Below are 27,972 nucleotides of genomic sequence, written 5' to 3' on the forward strand. Positions count from 1 at the left end.
GAGGTTGGGTCGATTGGGCTTATACTCGCTGGAGTTTAGAAGAATGAGAGGGGATCTCATTGAAACTTATAAAATTCTGACAGGACTGGACAGACTAGATGCAGGAAGGATGTTCCCGATGGCGGGGGAGTCCAGAACCAGGGGTCACAGTCTAAGGATAAGGGGTAAGCCATTTAGGACAGAGATGAGGAGGAATTTCTTCACCCAGAGAGTGGTAAACCTGTGGAATTCTCTACCACAGAAGGCAGTTGAGGCCAATTCATTAAATATATTCAAGGAGTTGGATATACTTCTTGAGGCTAAAGGGATCAAGGGATATGGGGAGAAAGCAGGGACAGGGTACTGAATTTGGATGATCAGCCATGATCACATTGAATGGCGGAGCAGGCTCGAGGGGCCGAATGGCCTCCTCCTGCTCCTATCTTCTATGTTTCTAAATAGGAGCAGGAGTCGGCCATTCGGCCCCTCGAGCCTGCTCCGCCATTCAATAAGATCATGGCTGATCTTCGTCCTCAACTCCACCTTCCCGCCCGATCCCCATATCCCTCGATTCCCCTAGAGTCCAAAATCTATCGACTTCTGTTTTGAATAGACTCAACGACTGAGCCTCCACAGCCCTCTGGGGTAGAGAATTCCAAAGATTCACCGCCCTCTGAGTGAAGAAATTTCTCCTCATCTCAGTCCAAAATGGCCGACCCCTTATCCTGAGACTGTGACCCCTGGTTCTAGACTCTCCAGCCAGGGGGGAAACAGCCTCTCAGCATCGACCCTGTCAATCCCCCTCAGAATCTGATATGTTTCAATGAGATCACCTCTCATTCTTCTAGACTGCAGAGAGTATCGGCCCAGTCTACTCAATCTCTGCTCACAGGACAACCCTCTCATCCCAGGAATCAATCTAGCGAATCTTTCAAGCCAGGGGAAACAGCCTCTCAGCATCGAATAGTATACGAACACCAAGGTCTCTCTGCTCATCCACACTTTGCAATTAATGTCACGATTTTGAAAACAGTCTTCCCATATAAGTCCTCCCAAAGTGCCTCACTCAACTCTGTGCGAGACAGAGCCCCCGTCGCTGGGAGATTGTCTGTAGAAGAGTCTCTCTGCTCGAGACGCACGGCAGACGGTTAATATTCGCAGGCGCCTGTGGTTTCCGCTCACCCAGGCATCCGGCCCCTTACTTCCTCTCGGCGGCCTTTCCATTTGATCAGCTTTGCTGCTGCCTACCCTTCCAACTTGGGTGCCAATCACTGAAGAGCAGAGTAAAAGCCCCGCAGCGTTGGACCTGCCCCGACAGGAACAGGAGGAGGCCATTCAGCCCCCTCGAGCCTGTTACATTAGGAACAGGAGGAGGCCGTTCAGCCCCCTCGAGCCTGTTACATTAGGAACAGGAGGAGGCCGTTCAGCCCCTCGAGCCTGTTACATTAGGAACAGGAGGAGGCCATTCAGCCCCTCGAGCCTGTTACATTAGGAACAGGAGGAGGCCGTTCAGCCCCCTCGAGCCTGTTACATTAGGAACAGGAGGAGGCCGTTCAGCCCCCTCGAGCCTGTTACATTAGGAACAGGAGGAGGCCGTTCAGCCCCCTCGAGCCTGTTACATTAGGAACAGGAGGAGGCCGTTCAGCCCCTCGAGCCTGTTACATTAGGAACAGGAGGAGGCCGTTCAGCCCCTCGAGCCTGTTACATTAGGAACAGGAGGAGGCCGTTCAGCCCCCTCGAACCTGTTACATAGGAGCAAGAGGGGAAGGTGTCAGAAATTAGCCTCACCTTTCAGTTGTGTTAGGGCCTCCAGGGGTTATAGTGAGGGGTCACCGTCGAGCACCCTCAGTCGGATGTGTGAGGAGCGCTGCACTGTCGGAGGGGCGGTACTGAGGGAGCGCCGCACTGTCGGAGGGGCGGTACTGAGGGAGCGCCGCACTGTCGGAGGGGCGGTACTGAGGGAGCGCCGCACTGTCGGAGGGGCGGTACTGAGGGAGCGCCGCACTGTCGGAGGGGCGGTACTGAGGGAGCGCCGCACTGTCGGAGGGGCGGTACTGAGGGAGCGCCGCACTGTCGGAGGGGCGGTACTGAGGGAGCGCCGCACTGTCGGAGGGGCGGTACTGAGGGAGCGCCGCACTGTCGGAGGGGCGGTACTGAGGGAGCGCCGCACTGTCGGAGGGGCGGTACTGAGGGAGCGCCGCACTGTCGGAGGGGCGGTACTGAGGGAGCGCCGCACTGTCGGAGGGGCGGTACTGAGGGAGCGCCGCACTGTCGGAGGGGCGGTACTGAGGGAGCGCCGCACTGTCGGAGGGGCGGTACTGAGGGAGCGCCGCACTGTCGGAGGGGCGGTACTGAGGGAGCGCCGCACTGTCGGAGGGGCGGTACTGAGGGAGCGCCGCACTGTCGGAGGGGCGGTACTGAGGGAGCGCCGCACTGTCGGAGGGGCGGTACTGAGGGAGCGCCGCACTGTCGGAGGGGCGGTACTGAGGGAGCGCCGCACTGTCGGAGGGGCGGTACTGAGGGAGCGCCGCACTGTCGGAGGGGCGGTACTGAGGGAGCGCCGCACTGTCGGAGGGGCGGTACTGAGGGAGCGCCGCACTGTCGGAGGGGCGGTACTGAGGGAGCGCCGCACTGTCGGAGGGGCGGTACTGAGGGAGCGCCGCACTGTCGGAGGGGCGGTACTGAGGGAGCGCCGCACTGTCGGAGGGGCGGTACTGAGGGAGCGCCGCACTGTCGGAGGGGCGGTACTGAGGGAGCGCCGCACTGTCGGAGGGGCGGTACTGAGGGAGCGCCGCACTGTCGGAGGGGCGGTACTGAGGGAGCGCCGCACTGTCGGAGGCGCTGTCTTTCAGGATGAGACGTTAAACCCGAGGCCCCTGTCTGCTCTCTCAGGTGGATGTAAAAGATCCCACGGCCACTATTGGAAGATAATCAGGGGGGAGTTCTCCCCAGTGTCCTGGGGCCAATATTTATCCCTCAACCAACATCACTAAAAACAGATGATCTGGTCATTTATCACATTGCTGTTTGTGGGAGCTTGCTGTGCGCAAATTGGTTGCCGCGTTTCCCACATTACAACAGTGACCACACTTCAAAAAAAGTCCTTCATTGGCTCCGAAACGCTTTGGGACGTCCTGAGGTGGGGAAAGGCGCTGGAGAAATGGGAGTCTTTCGTTCTTTGAGGATTGGTCTATCTCAGCTGTGATGCACCTCATGTTGGAATAGTGCAACGCTGAGCAAGATGTGAAGGCTGCCCAGTCGGGCAAGGCATTGAAGGGTTATGGAGGGGGGGGTGGGGGTCACAGAATTGTAAGCCAGCATTCATCCGGTTGTTCAGGAGAGGAAGAGACAAAGCGGGAACGTTAACGAGTTATTAGTCTCCCCTGGTTTAAAAACATTCTCCTATTTAACTCTTTGTTTCCCCACGACAAAAAGAACCAGAGGGGGAGATGAGGAGAATGTTTTTTACGCAGCGAGTTGTTGTGATCTGGAACGCGCTGGCTGAAAGGGCGGTGGGAGCAGATTCAATAGTAACTTTCAAAAGGAATTGGAGAAATACTTGAAGGGGAAAAATGTGCCGGGCTGTGGGGAAAGAGCAGGGGGGAGTGGGACTGATTGGAGAGTTTTACTCTCCAACACCAGAACGATACCCAGGGACTAAAAGGGTTAACTTGCGAGGACAGGTTGACCAGACTGGACTTGTGTTCCCTCGAGAAGGGGTGATCTGATCGAGGCGTTTGAGGTGATTAAAGGAGTCGATCTCATTGAAACTTATAAAATTCTGACAGGACTAGACAGACTAGATGCAGGAAGGATGTTCCCGATGGCCGGGGGAGTCCAGAACCAGGGGTCACAGTCTAAGGATAAGGGGTAAGCCATTTAGGACAGAGATGAGGAGGAATTTCTTCACCCAGAGAGTGGTGAACCTGTGGAATTCTCGACCACAGAAGGCAGTTGAGGCCAATTCATTAAATATATTCAAGGAGTTGGATATATTTCTTAAGGCTAAAGGGATCAAGCGATATGGGGAGAAGGCAGGGACAGGGTACTGAATTTGGATGATCAGCCATGATCTCATTAAATGGCGGAGCAGGCTCGAGGGGCCGAATGGCCGACTCCTGCTCCTATACTCCAACAGATACATGCCTAGCCTGTCCAGCCTTTTCTCATAAGACAACCCGCCGAGAGAAACTATTTCTTCTGGTGTTTGGGGGGGGGGGGGGGGGGGGAAGTCCAGAACAAGGGGGCAGAACCTTCAAATTAGAGCCAGGCCGTTCAAGGGGTGATATCAGCAAGCACTTCTTCACACAAAGGGCGGTGGAAGTCTGCAGGTCCCACACTGGCCGCTCTCACGGAAGAAACCGCGCGAGCGCGAATATTCGAACGGGCCGCACAGCAATAAGACAGGGAACATTCGCGGGAATGGTACCTTTTTCACCTCCTGCAGCTCGCTGGTCAGGCGCTCGTTCTCAGAGAGGGTGTTGGTCAGCACCAGCTTAGTCTGCTTGCTCTCCGCCTGCAGTTCCGCAATCTTGGTGGCCAGGGCGCTCTCCTTCCGGGCGGCCTCGCGCAGCAGGCTCTCCTCGCGGGTCTCGCCATCAGCCGCCACCTTCTTCTGGTTGCTGTGTGCCTCGGCAAAGGCCTGCAGCGGGGGGGGGGAAAAAGAGGGGTGGGGGGGAAAAGAGAGCAAAGGGGACGTGGTGAGAGATCGATAGTAAGCGACGAGGAGAGGTGGCATGTTGGCACAGGTCCCCCCCCCACCCACCCCACACCAGCAGATGCACTCGAGGTTCGATGCTTTCCCCAAAGAGGAACTATAGGATCGTCAGCCACTGTCACGCATCTTCTAGCTGGTTGGGAACAGGAGGAGGCCGTTCAGCCCCCTCGAGCCTGTTACATTAGGAACAGGAGGAGGCCGTTCAGCCCCCTCGAGCCTGTTACATTAGGAACAGGAGGAGGCCGTTCAGCCCCTCGAGCCTGTTACATTAGGAACAGGAGGAGGCCGTTCAGCCCCCTCGAGCCTGTTACATTAGGAACAGGAGGAGGCCGTTCAGCCCCCCCTCGAGCCTGTTACATTAGGAACAGGAGGAGGCCGTTCAGCCCCCTCGAGCCTGTTACATTAGGAACAGGAGGAGGCCGTTCAGCCCCCTCGAGCCTGTTACATTAGGAACAGGAGGAGGCCATTCAGCCCCCTCGAGCCTGTTACATTAGGAACAGGAGGAGGCCATTCAGCCCCTCGAGCCTGTTACATTAGGAACAGGAGCCTGTTACATTAGGAACAGGAGGAGGCCATTCAGCCCCTCGAGCCTGCTCCGCCATTCAATTAGATCACAGCTGATCTGTATCTTAACTCCATCCACCCGCCTTGGTTCTGTAACCCTTAACACCCTCGCCCAACTAAAATCTATCAATCTCAGTCTTGAAAGCTCCAATTGACCCCCAGCCTCGACAGCTCTTTGGGGGAGAGAGTCCCAGATTTCCACCAGCCTTTGTGTGAAGAAGTGCTTCCTGACATCACCCCTGAATGGCCTGGCTCTAATTTGAAGGTTCTGCCCCCCTTGTTCTGGACTCCCCCCACCAGAGGAAATAGTTTCTCTCTCGATCGACCCGATCGATCCTTTAATCGTCTCAAACACCTCGATCAGATCACCCCTTAATCTTCTACACTCGAGGGAACACAAGCCCAGTCTGTGCGACCTGTCCTCGGGATTTAACCCTTTTAGCCCCCGGGATCGTTCTGGTGTTAGAAGTTGCATATACCCTAAAATAGAACGAGAAAATGCTGGAAATACCCAGCAGGTCAGGCAGCATCTGTGGAGAGAGAAACGCGAGTTAACAGTTCAAGTGAAAGACACGATGAAAGGTCATCGACCGGAAGCGTTGACTCCGTTTCTCCCTCCACGAATGCTGCCTGACCTGCCGAGTATTTCCAGCATTTTCTGTTTTTAGTTCAGTTTTCCAGCATCCGCAGTATTGAAAATACCCTGGCAGGCAGCGAGCAAGAAAATAGTGGGGCCGTTGTTTATCCCTCAACCAACATCATTAAAACAGATGATCTGGTCATTTATCACAGTGCTGTTTGTGGGAGCTTGCTGTGCGCAAATTGTCTGCTGCGTTTCCCACATTACAACAGTGACCACACTTCAAAAAAAGTCCTTCATTGGCTGTGAAGAGCTTTGGGACGTCCTGAGGTGGGGAAAGGTGCTGGAGAAATGGGAGTCCTTTCTCTTATTAACTTATCTAAATGACCTCCCTCTCAGTTGATACGCTATAGATCACACCTGCAGTTAAGCACACTGTTTGGCGAGGCAGTTGTGATTGTTTGCTGGGTTTAGTGGGGTGTGTGTGGAGTCCCGAGGATACCGGGGACCCCCCTGGTCATTAGACGGGGGAGGGGGGGGGGTTTGTTCGATGGGAATCCAATCAAGGAACGAACAAATAGTCTGGGAAGCAAAGGGCATGATTCGCAGTCTGGAAAAGATCTTAACAGCAGAACATCAGAAATAGGAGCAGGAGTCGGCCACTCGGCCCCTCGAGCCTGCTCCGCCATTCAATAAGATCAGGGCTGATCATCGACCTCAACTCCACTCTCCCGCCCGATCCCTTGATTCCCCTCAAGTCCAAAAATCTCTCGATCTCAGCCTTGAATATACTCAACGACTGAGCCTCCACAGCCCTCTGGGGCAGAGAATTCCAAAGATTCACCGCCCTCTGAGTGAAGAAATTCCTCCTCATCTCAGTCCGAAATGGCCGACCCCTTATCCTGAGACTGTGACCCCTGGTTCTAGACTCTCCAGCCAGGGGGAAACAGCCTCTCAGTATCTACCCTGTCAATCCCCCTCAGAATCTGATATGTTTCAATGAGATCTCCTCTCATTCTTCTAAACTCCAGAGAGTATCGGCCCAGTCTACTCAACCTCTCGCCACCTCCAATGTGATCCCACCACCAAACGCATCTTCCCCTCCCCTTTCAGCATTCCGTAGGGACCGCTCCCTCCGAGACACCCTGGTCTACTCCTCTATCACCCCCAGCACCCCTTCGCCTGGCACCTTCCCGTGCAAGCGCAGGAGATGTAACACCTGCCCCTATACCACCCCCCTTCCCACTGTCCAGGGCCCCAAACACCCCTTCCAGGTGAAACAGCAATTTACTTGTACTTCTTGCAATCTAGTACACTGTATTCGCTGCTCACGGTGCGGTCTCCTCTACATTTGGGGAGACCAGACGCAGATTGGGTGACCGCTTTGCGGAACACCTCCGTTGAGTCTGTAAGGGTGACCCTGAGCTTCCGGTGGCCTGTCACTTTAATTCACCGCCCCATTCCCACTCGGATTTCACCGTCCTCAGCCTCTTGCATTGTTCCACGGAAGCTCAACGTAAGCTCGAGGAACAGCACCTCATCTTCCGATTAGGCACTTTACAGCCTTCTGGACTCAATATCGAGTTCAACAATTTCAGATCATAACCTCGGCCCCTATTATATTTTTATATATTTTTTATCCACACTTGGTTTGTGCCTTTTCCTTGTTTGTCGCTCTCTCCCACATGGCAGCTGTCTCTCACTCTGCCAGTGCATTTCACACTTCATCTAGAGCCAGTTTGTTTCTTTACCGGTCCTATTACCATCTCCTCTCGCCTTGATTATCTCTTAATGTCTCTTCTTTCACCCCCTCCCCCATTTCCCAGCCCCCAAACTGGCCTTTTGTTTCATTTCCTGCCTTTTCTCTCAGTCCTGACGAAGGGTTTCGACCTGAAACGTTAACTCTATTTCTCTCTCCACGGATATTGCCTGGCCTGCTGAGTTTCTCCAGCATTTTCTGTTGCTACTCAATCTCTCCTGAGGAGGACAATCCCCCCATTCCCAGGGATCAATCTAATGAATCTCAGTTGCACTCCCTCTAAGGCAAGTACGTCCTTCCTCAGATAAGGAGACCAGAACTGTACACAGTACCCAAGGTGCGGTCGCACCAAAGCAGTAGGACCTCTTCACTCTTATACTCCAACCCCCTTGCAATAAAGGCCAACATACCATTTGCCTTCCGGATTGCTTGCGGTGACCTGCACGCTAACTCTCTGTGATTCGTGTACAAGGACAGCCAGATCCCTCTGAATTACGGTCTGCAAAGAGTTACTGGAACGCAGCTTGTGGAAGACTTGGGTGACCTTTCTTAAACTTTATGGAGCAAAAAAACAGCTTTTCCTTTCCGCTAAGCAGACTGTCCAACAGATGCCTGCGTCACGGGGTCTCCAGCACGCGACCCGCTGCCCGCCACATTCTTGGCTCAGTCTCGCTCGACCACCCCCCCCCACCCAAATCCCTCGCAGTTTGCCTTGGGTCATTTGCAGCTTTGTACTCACAGGCTGCTTTGCATGGACTAAAACATTTTTGGGCTGCCTACTTAACCCTTTGGTCACTGCGGGCCTGATGCCATGGTTACAAGTTTAGGAATATAAACACTAGGAAGGGCAGACGCACGAGGCGTAGACAAGAAAAAAGAACTCCCATTTCTCCCGCGCCTTTCACCGCCCCTCCGACACTGTCGGAGGGGCGGTACTGAGGGAGCGCCGCACTGTCGGAGGGGCGGTACTGAGGGAGCGCCGCACTGTCGGAGGGGCGGTACTGAGGGAGCGCCGCACTGTCGGAGGGGCGGTACCGAGGGAGCGCCGCACTGTCGGAGGGGCGGTACCGAGGGAGCGCCGCACTGTCGGAGGGGCGGTACTGAGGGAGCGCCGCACTGTCGGAGGGGCGGTACTGAGGGAGCGCCGCACTGTCGGAGGGGCGGTACTGAGGGAGCGCCGCACTGTCGGAGGGGCTGTCTTTTGGATGAGACGTTAAACCAAAGGCCCCCGTCTGCCCTCTCAGGTGGATGTAAAAGATCCCACGGCCACTATTGGAAGAAGAGCAGGGGGGAGTTCTCCCCGGTGTCCTGGGGCCAATATTTATCCCTCAACCAACATCACTAAAACAGATGATCTGGTCATTTAGCACATTGCTGTTTGTGGGAGCTTGCTGTGCATAAATTGGCTGCCGCGTTTCCCACATTACAACAGTGACCACACTTCAAAAATAGTCCTTCATTGGCTGTGAAGCGCTTTGGGACGTCCGGAGGTGGGGAAAGGAGCTGGAGAAATGGAAGTCTGTCTTTCTAACAGTTGACAAAATTGAATAGGAAACGTTGGCAGCTATTTACAATTGTAAAGCGCGAAGAAACATGGCAAGAGCAGGAAGCAAAGTTTGTAGACAGGAAGTGCACATCCTACACACAAGCTTTAATTATATTGTTCCTCTCTCTGTCCCTCCCACAACAGGAGATCACTCACACTTACCCTTCATGTAAGGTATCAGATTACAATTCCAGCGACGGAATGATTCGGTTGTACTGTTACTTAGGAACAGGAGGAGGCCGTTCAGCCCCCTCGAGCCTGTTACATTAGGAACAGGAGGAGGCCGTTCAGCCCCTCGAGCCTGTTACATTAGGAACAGGAGGAGGCCATTCAGCCCCCTCGAGCCTGTTACATTAGGAACAGGAGGAGGCCATTCAGCCCCTCGAACCTGTTACATTAGGAACAGGAGGTGGCCATTCAGCCCCTCGAGCCTGTTACATTAGGAACAGGAGGAGGCCGTTCAGCCCCCTCGAGCCTGTTACATTAGGAACAGGAGGAGGCCATTCAGCCCCCTCGAGCCTGTTACATTAGGAACAGGGAGGCCATTCAGCCCCCTCGAGCCTGTTACATTAGGAACAGGAGGAGGCCATTCAGCCCCCTCGAGTCTGTTACATTAGGAACAGGAGGAGGCCATTCAGCCCCTCGAACCTGTTACATTAGGAACAGGAGGAGGCCATTCAGCCCCTCGAACCTGTTACATTAGGAACAGGAGGTGGCCATTCAGCCCCTCGAGCCTGTTACATTAGGAACAGGAGGAGGCCGTTCAGCCCCCTCGAGCCTGTTACATTAGGAACAGGAGGAGGCCATTCAGCCCCCTCGAGCCTGTTACATTAGGAACAGGGAGGCCATTCAGCCCCCTCGAGCCTGTTACATTAGGAACAGGAGGAGGCCATTCAGCCCCCTCGAGCCTGTTACATTAGGAACAGGAGGAGGCCATTCAGCCCCTCGAGCCTGTTACATTAGGAACAGGAGGAGGCCGTTCAGCCCCTCGAGCCTGTTACATTAGGAACAGGAGGAGGCCATTCAGCCCCCTCGAGCCTGTTACATTAGGAACAGGAGGAGGCCGTTCAGCCCCCTCGAGCCTGTTACATTAGGAACAGGAGGAGGCCATTCAGCCCCTCGAGCCTGTTCCACCATTCAATGAGATCATGGCCGATCTGTGACCAAACTCCATATACCCACCTTTGCCCCGTATCCCTTAATACCTTTGGTTAACAGAAATCTATCAATCTCCGATTTAAAATTAACAATTGACCCCCAGCATCAATTGCCGTTTGCGGAAGAGAGTTCCAAACTTCTACCACCCTTTGTGTGTCGAAGTGTTTCCTAACTTCACTCCTGAAAGGTCTGGCTCTAATTTTTAGACTCTGCCCCCTAGTCCGAGACTCCCCAACCAGCGGAAATAGTTTCTCTCTCTCTACCCTATCAGTTCCCCTCAATATCCTGAAAACTTCGATCAGATCGACCCCTTAACCGTCTAAATTCCAGGGAATACAACCCTAGTTTGTGTAATCTCTCCTCATCACTTAACCCTTGGGGTCCGGGTACCATTCTGGTAAACCTACGCTGCACTCGCTCCAAGGCCAGTATATCCTTCCTAAGGTGTGGTGCCCAGAACTGCTCCCAGTGCTCCAGGTGTGGTCTAACCAGGGCTTTGTACAGCTGTAGTTTTGTTGAACCTTTTTTTAATTAAATGTGCTGATAAAAACTGGCTGCATTTAAACCACAGCCCGAAGCTGCCGTGTTATTCAACCAACTTTTATTAGTGCAAGAGGCATCGACAACCAATCTCAGATTATTTGACAAATCTTTTACACAGTGTGGAGAAGATGTTTCCACTAGTGGGGGAAGGAGTCCAAAACTAGGGGCCATCAATATAAGAGAGTCACTAATAAACCCAATGGGGAATTCAGGAGAAACTTCTTCACCCAGAGAGTGGTGAGAATGTGGAACTCGCTCCCACAGGGAGTGGTCGAGGCGAATAGCGTCGATGTATTTAAGGGGGAAGCTGGATAAACACATGAGGGAGAAAGGAATAGAAGGATATGGTGATGGGGTGAGATGAAGAGGGGGCGGGTGGAGGCTCGTGTGGAGCAGGAACACCGGCACGGAGCAGAGGGGCCGAATGGCCTGTCCACTCGATGTAATTCCATATCTTGGAGTGGTAACAGTAGATACCGATAGCCATGCTACACAATTCTTCCAGCGAGTTCGGTCCCTATTATGGTGAGCTGAGCGAACGCTCTCTGGCCCGATCGAGTGTAAAGTGCTCATCATTAGGTATCTTTAGAAGCAAGCTATTTCAGGCACCAATATAGAATCAGAGCTGGCCAGAACACACAACAGTTGCTGCTGTTAGAGAGAGAAAGCGAGAGGCCGAGCGGTGTAGGAGTTACTCAGACCCTTTACTGAATGGCCTGCAACAATCCCTTGGACTGTGCTGTGCCTCTGACTACAGACTGCTGCCCAAAGACATCTGAAGGTGCTGCTGTTCTCCCAACCCTGGCAGGAATTTAACCTCTGGGAATAATCCAGTTTGCTATGGAGGTGGTCGTGAAATGTAACCTGGTCGCTCATTCTTAAATATATTCCATTTATACTACAGGGCGGAGCCGACACCATGTTCCGTAGAATTCACAGCCCAGAAACAGGCCATTCGGCCCCTCTGCTCCGTGCCGGTGTTCCTGCTCCACACCAGCCTCCTCCCGCCCCCTCTTCATCTCACCCCATCACCATATCCTTCTATTCCTTTCTCCCTCGTGTGTTTATCCAGCTTCCCCCTTAAATACATCGACGCTATTCGCCTCCACCACTCCCTGTGGGAGCGAGTTCCACATTCTCACCACTCTCTGGGGGAAGAAGTTTCTCCTGAATTCCCCATTGGATTTATTAGTGACTCTCTTATATTGATGGCCCCTAGTTCTGGTCTCCCCCACAAGTGGAGACATCTTCTCTACGTCTACCCTATCGAAACCCCTTCATAATCTTAAAGACTAGAATGTGGAACTCTCTTTCTTGAACATAGTAAAACGTCCCAAGGTGCTTCAGAGGAGCGGTTATCAAACAGGATTTGACACCGAGCCACATAAGGAGATATTAGGACTAGGCTTGGTCAAGGAGCTCGGTTTTAAGGAGCGTCTTAAAAAGGAGAGAGAGGCGGAGAGGTTTAGGGAGGGAATTCCAGAGCTCGGGGGCCCAGGCGGCTTCAAAGCGATGTGGGTCTGGTTCCTCTCTGACTCAACCTTTGAAAGGAACGGATATCGAGGGCGTTTGGTGCCAGATTGCCCTGACTCACATCTGCTTGCAGCCGCAGCTGCGATAATATTTTGGCCAGATTTGCACGTAAATTAAAAACAGGAGCGCTGCAGGACACAGCGTACAAAAATCAACACAACAGATTCGTGTTGCGAATATCAGTGGTGACGAAAAACAACCAGTCCTGTAAATGAGATCGTGAGGCGAGCCAGTTTCAAATGGCAAGCTATTACAATCACGTGATTTTAAAGTGTTCTCGTTCGATGCTTTGTGTATCTGTGTGCCAATTTCCAACACACACAGATTACAGAATCGCACAGCGCAGGAGGAGGCCATTCGGCCCACCGTGCCTGTGCCGGCCCTTTGAACGAGCTCTCCAATCAGTCCCACTCCCCCCTGCTCTTTCCCCACAGCCCGGCACATTTTTCCCCCGTCAAGTATTTCTCCAATTCCCCCTTTTGAAAGTTACTATTGAATCTGCTCCCACCGCCCTTTCAGGCAGCGCGTTCCAGATCACAACAACTCGCTGCGTAAAAAACATTCTCCTCATCTCCCCTCTGGTTCTTTTACCGATTATCTTCAATCTGTGTCCTCTGGTTACCGACCCTCCTGCCCACTGGAAACAGTTTCTCCTTATTTACTCCATCAAAATCCCTTTGCAATTTTGAGCGCCTTTATTTAATCTCCTCTTAACCTTCTCTGCTCTAAGGGGAACTACCCCAGCTTCTCCAGTCTCTCCACATCACTGAAGTCCCTCATCCCTGGTACCATTCTGGTCAATCTCCCCTTAATCTTCTCTGCTCGAAGGAGAACAACCCCAGCTTCTCCAGTCTCTCCACGTCACTGAAGTCCCTCATCCCTGGTACCATTCTGGTCAATCTCCCCTTAACCTTCTCTGCTCGAAGGAGAACAACCCCAGCATCTCCAGTCTCTCCACATCAGTGAAGTCCCTCATCCCTGGTACCATTCTGGTCAATCTCCCCTTAACCTTCTCTGCTCTAAGGAGAACAACCGCAGCTTCTCCAGTCTCTCCACATCACTGAAGTCCCTCATCCCTGGTACCATTCTGGTCAATCTCCCCTTAACCTTCTCTGCTCTAAGGAGAACAATCCCAGCTTCTCCAGTCTCTCCGCATCACTGAAGTCCCTCATCCCTGGTACCATTCTGGTCAATCTCCCCTTAACCTTCTCTGCTCTAAGGAGAACAACCCCAGCTTCTTCAGTCTCTCCCCATCACTGAAGTCCCTCATCCCTGGTACCATTCTGGTCAATCTCCCCTTAACCTTCTCTGCTCTAAGGAGAACAATCCCAGCTTCTCCCGTCTCTCCCCATCACTGAAGTCCCTCATCCCTGGTACCATTCTGGTCAATCTCCTCTGCACCCTCTCCAAGGCCTGGACATCCTTCCGAAAGTGTGATGCCCAGAATTGGACACAATACTCTCGCTGGGGCCTAACTAGTGTTTTATAAAGGTTATAAGCATAACTACATTGCTTTTGTGCCCTATACCTCTGCTCATAAAGCCCAGGATTATTTAACAGTCCCGTCCTGCCACTACAAAAGATTTGTGTATGTGAGCCCCAGGTCTCTGTTCCTGCAGCCACTTTAAAATTCTACCTTTCACTCAAGTGAATCTCACTCCAGAGAAAGGCACCAGCACCTTTCACATCCCAGTACGTTTCAAAGATTTCCACAGCCAACGACAGGAAACTTTGGTTTATCCCGAGGTTGTATGTCTGGAATACTCGATCTAACGGCAAAAATCAGGAGCCGTTGTCTGTAAGTTTTTTTTAGTTCTCGTTCTTCCCCCCCACCCCCCAGTCAGGCGCTGCAAGGTCTGTAGCTATAGCAACAGCTTCAGCTAGAGACGCTTGCAGCTGCAGCCGGCTCTTTAGAAGCTGTTGCTAAGCAACAGTGTTTGTTGTCAGAAACGGAGATGAAAACCTCCGTATGCTTCAACATTAACTTTGTATATCCGGCAGTTTTGATAGATCGACAACACGCCGGTCCCGTCGGAGCCGGATATCACAAAGTTTCCTGTAATCCCCTTTGAAGTGTATTCACATTTGTTTATATACACAGCAGGCAAATTGCACACAGCTCAATCCCAAACAGCAATGAGATAAAGTGATCAGTTTTGGCAGGGCCGGTTGAAAGGTATAAGTTGGCCTCGGGTTGAACGTCTTGTCTGACACCTCCGACAGTGCGCCGCTCCCTCAGTACCGCCCCTCCGACAGTGCGGCGCTCCCTCAGTACCGCCCCTCCGACCGTGCGCCGCTCCCTCAGTACCACCCCTCCGACAGTGCGGCGCTCCCTCAGTACCGCCCCTCCGACAGTGCGCCGCTCCCTCAGTACTGCCCCTCCCACAGTGCGGCGCTCCCTCAGTACCGCCCCTCCGACAGTGCGGCGCTCCCTCAGTACCGCCCCTCCGACAGTGCGCCGCTCCCTCAGTACTGCCCCTCCCACAGTGCGGCGCTCCCTCAGTACCGCCCCTCCGACAGTGCGCCGCTCCCTCAGTACCCGCCCCTCCGACAGTGCGGCGCTCCCTCAGTACCGCCCCTGCGACAGTGCGCTGCTCCCTCAGTACCGCCCCTCCGACAGTGCGGCGCTCCCTCAGTACCGCCCCTCCGACAGTGCGGCGCTCCCTCAGTACCGCCCCTCCGACAGTGCGGCGCTCCCTCAGTACTGCCCCTCCGACAGTGCGGCGCTCCCTCAGTACCGCCCCTCCGACAGTGCGGCGCTCCCTCAGTACTGGCACCAGGGGAGTGTTGGGCCTGGATTACGGGGCTCTAGTCTCTGAAGTGGGGGCTCGAACCCACGACCTTCTGACTTGGAGGCGAGAGTGAGACCCACTGAGAAATTGTATAAAGGAAAATGTGCACTGCAGAAATTTGCAATCTGAACTTTACACAACAGCTGTAGAAGGTTTTCATTGTGTGCTGGTAGCTTCCAGCTGGCTAATTCAGTGAAATTCTCTACAAACTCCAGGGGATACATCTTACTGTCCAGTCAACAGTCTGCCATAGAAGTTCAGAAGGTAGTTCTGTAGCATTTTCCCTTTCTTTCTCCCCCGTTTAAAATTCTGCAAACAACATTTAGAACTTCAAGAGGTTTCAGACAGGATCTGATCTCTGCCGCTCTGTGCTACAAGTACGAATGGTGCGTTCAAGCCCCACTCCACAATACAGGCCGACACTGCCCAGGGGCCAGTACCGAGGGAGCGCCGCACTGTCGGAGGGGCGGTACCGAGGGAGCGCCGCACTGTCGGAGGGGCGGTACCGAGGTAGCGCCGCACTGTCGGAGGGGCGGTACTGAGGTAGCGCCGCACTGTCGGAGGGGCGGTACCGAGGGAGCGCCGCACTGTCGGAGGGGCGGTACCGAGGGAGCGCCGCACTGTCGGAGGGGCGGTACCGAGGGAGCGCCGCACTGTCGGAGGGGCGGTACCGAGGGAGCGCCGCACTGTCGGAGGGGCAGTACTGAGAGAGCGCCACACTGTCGGAGGGGCGGTACTGAGGGAGCGCCGCACTGTCGGAGGGGTGGAACTGAGGGAGCGCCGCACTGTCGGAGGGGCAGTACTGAGGGAGTGCCGCACTGTCGGAGGTGCCGTCTTTCGGGATGAGACGTTAAACCCGAGGCCCCGTCTGCCCTCTCAGGTGGATGTAAAAGACCCCACGGCCACTATTGGAAGAAGAGCAGGGGGGAGTTCTCCCCGGTGTCCTGGGACCAATATTTATCCCTCAACCAACATCACTAAAACAGATGATCCGGTCATTTATCACTGCTGTTTATGGGAGCTTGCTGTGCGCAAATTGGCTGCCGCGTTTCCTACATTACAACAGTGACCACACTTCAAAAAAAGTCCTTCATTGGCTGTGAAGCGCTTTGGGACGTCCTGAGGGTTAAAAGGCGTTATAGAAATGCGAGTCTTTCTTTATTTCATCTATATAAAGGGGGGTGCGGGGCAGTGTGGGTACTTCCCCATCCATGACTTAAGCAGCACGTGAAAAGAAATTTCAAAAGTGCACTCGAAAGCAAAAATGTTACATGACACTTAACCACCACGGTGTCTCGGGCTGTGAACATTTGACTAATTATAAACACCCAACAGGAAATGAAACCTGGCTCAGCAGTGCGGCAGGTAAGAGAATCCTTCCTGATGCAGACAAGTCGATCAGGCAGTGCTCAATATAAAACTCGCAGGGAGGGGAGGAATCTCATTAGCTTTGGGTCATGTTTCTCTCCGTCCCTTCACCCAAGTTTACAGCAAGGACTGCCCTAAAGTTGTCGAGCCAGGAGTTCTTACAAATACATCTCTAGTGCGACGTCAGTGGGTCTCACCCTCTCTCGCCTCAGAGTCAGTGGGTGGGGGGATTCGAGGCCCCACTCCAGAGACTCGAGCCCCGTAATCCAGGCCCGACACTCCCCCGGGGCCAGGACTGAGGGAGCACCGCACTGTCGGAGGGGCGGTACTGAGGGAGCGCCGCACTGTCGGAGGGGCGGTACTGAGGGAGCGCCGCACTGTCGGAGGGGCGGTACTGAGGGAGCGCCGCACTGTCGGAGGGGCGGTACTGAGGGAGCGCCGCATTGTCGGAGGGGCGGTACTGAGGGAGCGCCGCACTGTCGGAGGGGCGGTGCTGAGGGAGCGCCGCACTGTCGGAGGGGCGGTGCTGAGGGAGCGCCGCACTGTCGGAGGGGCGGTACTGAGGGAGCGCTGCACTGTCGGAGGGGCGGTACTGAGGGAGCGCCGCACTGTCGGAGGGGCGGTACTGAGGGAGTGCCGCACTGTCGGAGGGGCGGTACTGAGGGAACGCCGCACTGTCGGAGGGGCGGTACTGAGGGAGCGCCGCACTGTCGGAGGGGCGGTGCTGAGGGAGCGCCGCACTTTTGAAAGTTACTATTGAATCTGCTCCCACCGCCCTTTCAGGCAGCGCATTCCAGATCACAACAACTCACTGCGTAAAAAATAATTGTCCTCATCTCCCCTCTGGTTCTTTTACCGATTATCTTAAATCCGTGTCCTCTGGTTACCGATCCTCCTGCTAGGGGAAATCCTTCATGATTTTGAACACCTCTATTAAATCTCCCCTTAACCTTCTCTGCTCTAAGGAGAACAATCCCAGCTTCTCCAGTCTCTCCACATCACTGAAGTCCCTCATCCCTGGTACCATTCTGGTCAAACTCCCCTTAACCTTCTCTGCTCTAAGGAGAACAACCCCAGCTTCTCCAGTCTCTCCACATCACTGAAGTCCCTCATCCCTGGTACCATTCTGGTCAATCTCCCCTTAACCTTCTCTGCTCCAAGGAGAACAATCCCAGCTTCTCCAGTCTCTCCACATCACTGAAGTCCCTCATCCCTGGTACCATTCTGGTCAATCTCCCCTTAACCTTCTCTGCTCTAAGGAGAACAACCCCAGCTTCTCCAGTCTCTCCACATCACTGAAGTCCCTCATCCCTGGTATCATTCTGGTCAATTTTTTCTGCACCCTCTCTAAAGCCTTCACATCCTTCCTAAAGTGCGGTGCCCAGAATTGGACACAATACTCCAGTTGAGGCCGAACCAGTGTTTTACAGGAAACTTTCAATTTACCGGCACCTGAATAACCGGAAATGTCGGTTAACCGGCAAAATTCAGGAGTAGGTTCAGGTAAGTTTTATTACTTGCCTTCCTCGATCTGTTGCTGTGCAATCGGGTGTGGTTGCAGCTGTTGCTAAGCTACAGAGACGCTTGGAACTTGTGGCCATTGTTCTGAACCTGTTGCTAAGCAACAGGGTTTGTTGCTTTATACGGAGCTCTCAGCTCTCCGTATCTTTTACTATAGCTCTCGGTTATCCGGAATTTTTGATGAACCGGCACCGCGTCGGTCCCGTCGGTGCTGGATAAAAAAAAGTTTCCTGTATAAAGGTTCATCAGAACTTCCTTGCTTTCGTACTCTCTGCCTCTATTTATGAAGCCCAGGGTCCCGGGTGCTTTTTAACCGCTTTCTCAACCTGCCCTGCCACCTTCAATGATTTGTGCACATACACCCCCAGGTCTGTCTGTTCATGCACCCCCTTTAGAATTGTACCCTTTAGTTTATATTGCCTCGCCTTGATCTTCCTGCCAAAATGTATCACTTCGCACTGTTCTGCGATAAATTTCATCTGCCACGTGTCCGCCCATTCCACCAGCCTGTCTATGTCCTCTTGAAGTCTGTTACTATTCTCCTCCCTGTTCACTATACCTCCAAGTTTTGTGTCATCTGCAAATTTTGAAATTGTGCCCTGTACACCCAAGTCCAAGTCATTAACATATACAGGAAACTTTGTGCTATCCGGCACCGACGGGACCGAGCTGTTGCCGTCCCATCAAAACTGCCGGACAAACCAGCGCTAATGTTGAAACATACGGAGCTTTTGAGCTCCGTATCTGGCAACAAACCCTGTTGCTTAGCTTCTAAACAGTCGGCCGTACCTTGCAAGCGTCTCTGTAGCTTAGCAACAGCTTCAGCGAGACCTTGCAGAGCCTGACTGGTGAAAAAAAAAGCAACAAGAAGAAAAAGAAAACCCTAACGAAACGGCTCCTGATTTTTGCCGGTGGATCAAGCATTCCGGACAGTTAACCTCCGGAGAAACCAAAGTTTCCTGTATCAAGAAAAACAGTGGACCAAGAACCGACCCCTGGGGAACACCACTGTGTACCTTCCTCCAGTCCGAAAAACAACCATTCACCCCATCTCTCGGTTTCCTGTCACTTAGCCAATTCCGTATCCATGCTGCCACTTTTATTCCATGGGCTTCAACTTTGCTGCTAAGCCTATTATGTGGCACTTTTATCAAACGCCTTTTGGAAGTCCGTGTACATAACGTCAACCGTATTACCCTCATCAACCCTCTCTGTTACCTCATCAAAAAACTCAATCAAGTTAGTTAAACACGATTTGCCTTTAACAAATCCGCGCTGGCTTTCGTTAATTAATCCACACCTGTCCAAGTGACTGTTAACTTTGTCCCTGATTATTGTTTCTAAAGCTTCCACACTACCGAGGTTAAACCGACTGGCCTGCAGTTCCTGGGTTTATCCTCACACTCTGTTTTGAACAAGGGTGTAACATTTGCAATTCTCCAGTCCTCTGGCACTAACCCCCGTATCTAAGGAGGATTGGAAGATTATGGCCAGTACCTCCGCCATTTCCTCCTTAACCTCCCTCAGCATCCTAGGATGCATCCCATCCGGTCCTATTGACTTATCAACTTTAAGTACAGCCAACCTCCTCTATTAATTTTTATCCCATCCAGTACCTCCTCTTTCACTATGACTTTGGCAGCATCTTCCTTGGTGAAGACAGATGTAAAGTACTCATTTGCCATACCCTCTGCCTCCATGCGTAGGTCTCCTTTTTGGTCCCTAATCGCCCCCCACCCCTCCTCTTACTACCCGGTTACTATTTATATGCCTATAGAAGACTTTTGGATTCCCGTTTACGTTAGCTGCCAGTCTATTCTCATACTCTCTCTTTGCCCCTCTTATTTCCTATTTCACTTCCCCTCTGAACTTTCTATATTCAGCCCGATTCTCACTTGTATTCTCAACCTGACATCTGTCATACGCCCCCCTTTTCTGCTTCATCTTACTCTATCTCTTTTGCCATCCAGGGAGCTCCGGCTTTAGTTGCCTTACCTCTCCCCCTCGTGGGAATGTACCTCGACTGTACTTGAACCAGCTCCTCTTTAAAGGCAGCCCATTGTTCGATTACTGTTTTGCCTGCCAATCTTTGATTCCAATTTACCCGGGCCAGATCCATTCTCAACCCACTGAAATTTGCCTTCCTCCAATTAAGTATTTTTAACCCTAGCTTGCTCCCTGTCCTTTTCCATAGCTAATCTAAACCTTATGATAATATGATCACTGTTCCTTAAATGTTCCCCCTACTGATACTTGTTCTACCTCATCCCCCAGAACCAGATCCAGCAATGCCTCCTTCCTCGTTGGGCCGGAAACGTACTAATCAAGAAAGTTCTCCTGAACACATTTCAGAAATTCTTCCCCCTCTCTGCCCTTTACACTATTACAGGAAACTCTCGATTTACCGGCAAAATTCAGGAGTAGGTTCAGGTAAGTTTTACTTCATATTAGTGGCCGTTCCTGGGTCTGTGGCTGTGTAACCGGGGTTCCTGCACCTGTTGCTAAGCAACAGGGACGCCTGGATCTTGTGGCCGGGGTTCCTGCACCTGTTGCTAAGCAACAGGGAAGCTTGGATCCGTTGCTGTGTACGGGGCCTCTCGTACCTTTTACTATACCTCTCTGTAATCTGGACTTTTTGATAAACCGGCACCACGCCGGTCCCGGATAAAAGAGAGTTTCCGGTACTATCCCAGTCTATAGTAGGATAATTGAAGTCCCCCATTATTACTACTCTATAGTTCGTGCACCTCTCTGTAATTTCCCTGCAAATTTGCTCCTCTATCTTTCCCACTAGTTGGTTGGGGGACAAAACAATAAGCCTCCTGCCCCATAGCTCCGTAACAAGCAGCACATTTCTATTCACCCTCCTACTCATTGGAGTTCAGAAGAATGAGAGGCGATCTTATTGAAACATATAAGATTGTGAAGGGGTTGGATCGGGTGGATGCGGGGAGGATGTTCCCGATGATGGGTGAAACTAGAACTAGGGGGCATAGTCTTAGAATAAGGGGCTGCCCTTTCAAAACTGAGATGAGGAGGAACTACTTCACTCAGAGGGTGGTAGGTCCATGGAATATGCTGCCCCAAAAAGCTGTAGAAGCTACATCATTACATAAATTTAAAACAGAAATAGACAGTTTCCTAGAAGTAAAGGGAATTAAGGGTTACGGGGAGCGGGCAGGAATTTGGACAGGAGTCTAGGTTCGGATCGGTCATGGCCCTGTGGGTAGCGGAGCGGGCCCAGCGGCCGTGTAGCCTGATCCTGCTCCTATTTCGTGTGTCTAATGCCGTTAGATTCAGAAGATGGTTCTGTGATAGTAGATTGGCGGTTAGGATCAGATCAGCCATGATCTTATTGAATGGCGGAGCAGGCTCGAGGGGCCGATTGGCCTACTCCTGCTCCTATTTCTTATGTTCTTAAGGCCAGCTGTATCAAAGTACTGTACATCATCTTCCTAAAGACTTAATACATTTAATAAGCCTGTGCCTGATTTTAGCCAGGCAAGTATAACTGAGAGCAGAATTAGCAAAGCAAAGAGGGCACTGAAGTCATTAGGCGATGCCTTGTTAAACAAGAGATGCCATTAACGCTTTTTAATTTTAATTCACGATCTTGCTGCGAGTGTGAATTGTGCTTTGCCTCAGTTTACAATGGGGACTGAACGCCACTTTAAAAAATAATCGGGCAGATTTATACAACACATCGGACGAGGTTTTCTTCTCTTCCCCCTCGTCAGTGCCTCTCCGACCCACGCACCATCCCCAGCCAAGATGCAAGGCAGAAAAATTACTCTTGGGGCATTGCCAGCTGTGCCTTCAGCCCTCCCTAAACCTCTCTCACTCTCCTCCATTAAGACGCTCCTTAAAACCGACCTCTATGAGCCAGCTTTTGGTCGCCTGTCCTAACATCTCGTGCGGCTTGGTGTCTGATTTACGCTCCTGCGAAGCACCGCGGGACGTTTTTGACGACGTTAAAGGCGCTGGAGAAATGCGCGTTGTTGCGTAACCAGGCACGGGGAGACGTACAAGGGATGTTACTCTCCTCCCCGCTCCCCTTGGCCCAACCCCCACACCAGAGCAAGCTGAAATTACTAGCAGCGAGCAATTGCGTGCCAACCCGCAACTTAGTGTGCTATGAAAACAACGACAGCAACCTGCATTTATATAGCGCCTTTAACTTAGTAAAACCTCCCGAGGCGCTTCACAGGAGCGTAAATCAGACAAAATTTGACGCCGAGCCACGCAAGAAGGTATTAGGGACTGGTGACCAAAAGCTGGGTCAAAGGGGTCGGTTTTAAAGGAGGAGAGAGAGAGGCGGAGAGGTTGAGGGAGGGAATTCCAGAGCTCGGGGGCCCTGGCGCGGTCGCCAATGGAGGAGCGATGGAAATCGGGGGGGATGCGCAAGAGGCCGGAATTGGAGGAGCGCCGAGATCTGGGAGGGTTGTGGGGCTGGAGGAGGTTACAGAGATAAGGGGGGGGGGGGGGGGGGCGGTGGGGGGTTAAAGAGAAACTAAGAAAATAGGTAAGCTTTGGCAATATGGTTCTCTGTAAACTTTCATGCCAATAAAGCATTTGAATTGGAATTGGAATTGGAGAAAAGGGGAAGCAGAAGTGAGGAGCACGCGAATGGGCGCAGGGAAACCTAGCTATATTCGCGTGGTTACACGCCAGATCAAGGAGAGAGAGAGCTGCAAATAAAGTGCAGGATCACTTGCAAACACAACTCTGAACAGACGGAGTTATAAAGAAAAAGGTTAACAAGCCAGCATCTACTATTTACCCACACATGGGAGAGACATTTAGTTAAAGGGCACCAGCGAATCAACAGTCTTTTATGTCCTCTTTTCTTGTTATTTGCTCTTGAACAAGGACCAACGAATGGAGCACATAACTAAAGCACCAGGCACTTATTTTGGTTGCCTGGTCGACAGATGCTCCAATATATATCACAGGCTGCTTGACCTGTCCAAAGGAGATCTTGATGTCCATAAAAAGGCTGAAGCTCCCAGTTCGACACTTACAAAGGACAAGATGCCAACATTCCCACACACAATAACCCAGGCACTGGGAACTGCGAGTGACATTTCAGTCACAGATAGAGTTTCAGTTCGATATAGATCGGAAAAGCACCCGGGACAAGATCGAGTCTCACTTAAGAGGGAGTCACCAGGCTCGGACATTGTCCATATTTATAAACAAACCCAGCAAAAAAAAGAGACTTCTTTACCCAGAGAGTGTGGCGAGAATGTGGAACTCGCTACCACAGGGAGTGGTCGAGGCGAATAGCGGAGATGTCTTGAAGGGGAAGCTGGATGAACACATGAGGGAGGAAGGAATAGAAGGATACGGTGATGGGGTGAGATGAAGAGGGGCGGGAGGAGGCTGGTGTGGAGCAGAAACACCGGCACAGACCAGTTGGGCTGAATGGCTTGTTTCTGTGCCTGACATTCATAAGAAAATAAGAAATAGGAGCAGGAGTCGGCCATTCGGCCCCTCGAGCCTGCTCCGCCATTCAATAGGATCACGGCTGATCGTCGACCTCAACTCCACCTTCCCCCCCCGATCTCCATATCCCTCGAGTCCAAAAATCTCTCGATCTCAGCCTTGAATAGACTCAACGACTGAGCCTCCACAGCCCTCTGGGGCAGAGAATTCCAAAGATTCACCGCCCTCTGAGTGAAGAAATTCCTCCTCATCTCAGTCCGAAATGTTCGGCCCCTATGTAATTAGCTGGAAGCTCGAGTTATATCAAACAACTACAGAAAATTATTAGAAAGAAAACACAAAGGGCACTGACATTAAATTTAAGCTGCTGATTTTTCAGTCTGGACTAAGGGGAACTGTGTGAATGGAAACAGTTGACATTTTAAAGAGATGAGGGACTTCAGTGATGTGGAGAGACTGGAGAAGCTGGGGTTGTTCTCCTTGGAGCAGAGAAGGTTAAGGGGAGATTGACCAGAATGGTACCAGGGATGAGGGACTTCAGTGATGTGGAGAGACTGGAGAAGCTGGGGTTGTTCTCCTTAGAGCAGAGAAGGTTAAGGGGAGATTGACCTGAATGGTACCAGGGATGAGGGACTTCAGTGACGTGGAGAGACTGGAGAAGCTGGGGTTGTTCTCCTTAGAGCAGAGAAGGTTAAGGGGAGATTGACCAGAATGGTACCAGAGATGAGGGACTTCAGTGATGTGGAGAGACTGGAGAAGCTGGGGTTGTTCTCCTTAGAGCAGAGAAGGTTGAGGGGAGATTGGCCAGAATGGTACCAGAGATGAGGGACTTCAGTGATGTGGAGAGACTGGAGAAGCTGGGGTTGTTCTCCTTGGAGCAGAGAAGGTTAAGGGGAGATTGACCAGAATGGTACCAGAGATGAGGGACTTCAGTGATGTGGAGAGACTGGAGAAGCTGGGGTTGTTCTCCTTGGAGCAGAGAAGGTTAAGGGGAGATTGACCAGAATGGTACCAGAGATGAGGGACTTCAGTGATGTGGAGAGACTGGAGAAGCTGCGGTAGTTCTCCTTAGAGCAGAGAAGGTTAAGGGGAGATTGACCAGAATGGTACCAGAGATGAGGGACTTCAGTGATGTGGAGAGACTGGAGAAGCTGGGGTAGTTCTCCTTAGAGCAGAGAAGGTTAAGGGGAGATTGACCAGAATGGTACCAGAGATGAGGGACTTCAGTGATGTGGAGAGACTGGAGAAGCTGGGGTTGTTCTCCTTAGAGCAGAGAAGGTTGAGGGGAGATTGGCCAGAATGGTACCAGGGATGAGGGACTTCAGTGATGTGGAGAGACTGGAGAAGCTGGGATTGTTCTCCTTGGAGCAGAGAAGGTTAAGGGGAGATTGACCAGAATGGTACCAGGGATGAGGGACTTCAGTGACGTGGAGAGAGACTGGAGAAGCTTGGGTTGTTCTCCTTGGAGCAGAGAAGGTTAAGGGGAGATTGACCAGAATGGTACCAGAGATGAGGGACTTCAGTGACGTGGAGAGAGACTGGAGAAGCTGGGGTTGTTCTCCTTAGAGCAGAGAAGGTTAAGGGGAGATTGACCAGAATGGTACCAGGGATGAGGGACTTCAGTGATGTGGAGAGACTGGAGAAGCTGGGATTATTCTCCTTAGAGCAGAGAAGGTAAAGAGGTTTGATAGAGGTATTCAAAATCATGAGGAGTTTAGACAGAGTAAATAAAGAGAGACTGTTTCCAATGGCTGAAGGGTCAGAGGGCACAGATTTAAAGTGATAGGCAAAAGAACCCGAGGCGACATGAGGAAAAACTTTTTTACGCAGCGAGTGGTCAGGATTTGGAATGCGCTGCCTGAGGGGGCGGTGGAGACAGATTCAATAGTAGCCTTCGAAAGGGAATTGGAGAAATGCTTGAAGGAGAAACAATTGCAGGGATATGGGGAAGAAGCGGGCGAGGGGGACTGACTGGATTGCTCTCCGACAGAGCCGGCACAGACTCGATGGGCCGAGTGGCCTCAGTCAGTGCTGTACTATTGTTAGAAATGTGGAGCGAACAGGTTCATACCCGTAACGCCCTACGCTGCATTCCCAATCTTATCTTTAGCCGACATTTCCTCAAACAGGGAAGGGAAGCAACACTGAATTACCCTGGTTTAATGTCTCGAGGACAGAAGGTGCATCCTGCCGACGTCACTGGGCCAATGCTTCGCGCCGTCGTGCGACATTCCTCTCGTCGGCTCTCCGATTAACACCCACATTAATGTCAGCGGGGGCAGGAATGTCGCGCAAACCTGTCGAGCTCCCGCAGTCAGCTCTCTCCGCCTGTGCCCTGGATGGTGAATCGGCAAATACACAGGAGGCCATTCAGCCCCCCTCGAGCCTGTTCCGCCATTCAATGGGATCGTGGCCGATCTGTATCTTAACCCCATTCCACCCACCTTGGCTCTGGAACCTTTTGGACCCTCGCATCGCAAAGATCTATCGAGCTCGGATTTAAAATGATTAACTGAGCAAGCAGCCACAACTTTTTGTGGGAAGAGGGGTCCACACTTCCACCACCCTTTGCTAACCAAGTATTTCAGAACTTCGCTCCGGAACGGCCTGGCACTGATTTTAAGGATGTGTCCCCCTTGCCCGAGACTCCCCCCACCAGCGGATAAAGATTCCCTCCATCTACCCAATCAATTCCATTCAAAATACTAAAATCCTCAATCAAATCACACAGCAAAATAGGAGCAGGAGTCGGCCCTTCGAGCCTGCTCTGCCATTCAATACGATCATGGCTGATCCTCTATCACAATACCATATTCCCGCTCTCTCCCCGTACCACTTGATGCCTTTTGTGTCTAGAAATCTATCTATCTCCTTCTTAAATATATTCAGTGACTTGGCCTCCACAGCCTTCTGTGGTAGAGAATTCCACAGGTTCACCACCCTCTGAGTGAAGAAATTTCTCCTCATCTCAGTCCTAAATGTCCTACCCCGTATCCTGAGACTGTGACCCCTCGTTCTAGACCCCCCAGCCAGGGGAAACATCCTCCCTGCATCCAGTCTGTCTAGCCCGGTCAGAATTTTATACGTTTCAATGAGATCCCCTCTCATTCTTCTAAACTCTAGTGAATACAGGCCGTGTCGACCCAATCTCTCCTCATACGACAGCCCTGCCATCCCAGGAATCAGTCTGGTGAACCTTCGCTGCACTCCCTCTGTGACAAGTATATCCTTCCTTAGGTAAGGAGACCAAAACTGCACACAGTACTCCAGGTGTGGTCTCACCAAGGCCCTGTACAACTGTAGTAAGACATCCTTGCTCCTGTACTCAAATCCTCTTGCAATGAAAGCCAACATACCACTTGCCTTCCTAACTGCACCTGCATGCTTGCTTTCAGTGACTGGTGTACAAGGACACCCAGGTCCCTCTGTACAACAACATTTCCCAATCTATCGCCATTTAAATAATACTCTGCCTTTCTGTTTTTCCTACTGAAGTGGGTAACTTCACATTTATCCACCCTCTTAACCTTTGACATTCCAGGGAGTACAAGCCTAGTTTATGTCGTCTCTCCAGCTAATCCAAGACTTGGGAACACCCCCAATATACTGACAATAAAGACTCCTGCATGCTAATCTGAGGGATAAAAGGTATTTATACAGCGCCTCTTACGACCTCGCAACATCTCAAAGAGCTTTACTGCCAATTAAGTCATTTTTTGTTTTGGAGTGTGGTCGCTGTTGAAATGTAAAAAAGGGGTTTCAATAATTTGAGTGGCTCATGACTTGGAGAAATTCCACTAAGGTAATTACACCATATAGTACAACAGTGCATTCGGAGGTTACATTTCCAGCCCTGTGACTCACCGGCCTTCCCACAAACAAGACGTGAACCAGGAAATATGTATTCAGGATCAACAACAAAATAATGGGAAAAACGGCAGCCTTGGGGTGTCCCAGTTATGAGTGACTGTGCGTACAGTGTGGTATCATACAGCACAGGAGGAGGCCATTCGGCCCATCGTGCCTGTGCCGGCTTTTTGAACGAGCTCTCCAATCAGTCCCACTCCCCCCTGCTCTTTCCCCACAGCCCGGCACATTTTCCCCCTTCAAGTATTTCTCCAATTCCCCCTTTTGAAAGTTACAATTGAATCTGCTCCCACCGCCCTTTCAGGCAGCGCGTTCCAGATCACAACAACTCGCTGCGTAAAAAACATTCTCCTCATCTCCCCTCCGGTTCTTTTACCGATTATCTTCAATCTGTGTCCTCTGGTTACCGACCCTCCTGTCACTGGAAACAGTTTCTCCTGATTTACTCCATCAAAACCCTTCATGATTTTGAACACCTCTATTAAATCTCCCCTTAACCTTCTCTGCTCTAAGGAGAACAACCCCAGCTTCTCCACATCACTGAAGTCCCTCATCCCCTGGTACCATTCTGATCAATCTCCCCTTAACCTTCTCTGCTCT

General features: G+C 51.9%; 1 protein-coding gene across 2 annotated transcripts in view; it reads right to left on the minus strand.

The window, feature by feature from the left end:
* LOC147086829 (protein bicaudal D homolog 2-like) overlaps window positions 1-27,972 on the minus strand; it is a 55,860-nt gene that overhangs the window by 14,219 nt on the left and 13,669 nt on the right. Inside the window, exons 1-2 of one of the 2 annotated variants that reach the window (XM_085979012.1) lie at window positions 8,010-8,278; window positions 4,409-4,621 (exon numbers count right to left, since the gene is read on the minus strand). In XM_085979012.1, the coding sequence (XP_085835138.1) occupies window positions 4,409-4,621; window positions 8,010-8,012 (216 nt within the window). In that variant the 5' untranslated portion in view covers window positions 8,013-8,278. Of the gene's footprint in view, window positions 1-4,408; window positions 4,622-8,009; window positions 8,279-27,972 lie in introns of those variants that run through there. The other variant, XM_085979011.1, reaches the window with a different exon arrangement.

The sequence above is a fragment of the Somniosus microcephalus genome, unplaced genomic scaffold (genome assembly GCF_052327205.1).
Source record: "Somniosus microcephalus isolate GS21.2 unplaced genomic scaffold, FLI_Smic_1.0 unresolved_chr7, whole genome shotgun sequence".
Lineage (NCBI taxonomy): Eukaryota > Metazoa > Chordata > Chondrichthyes > Squaliformes > Somniosidae > Somniosus > Somniosus microcephalus.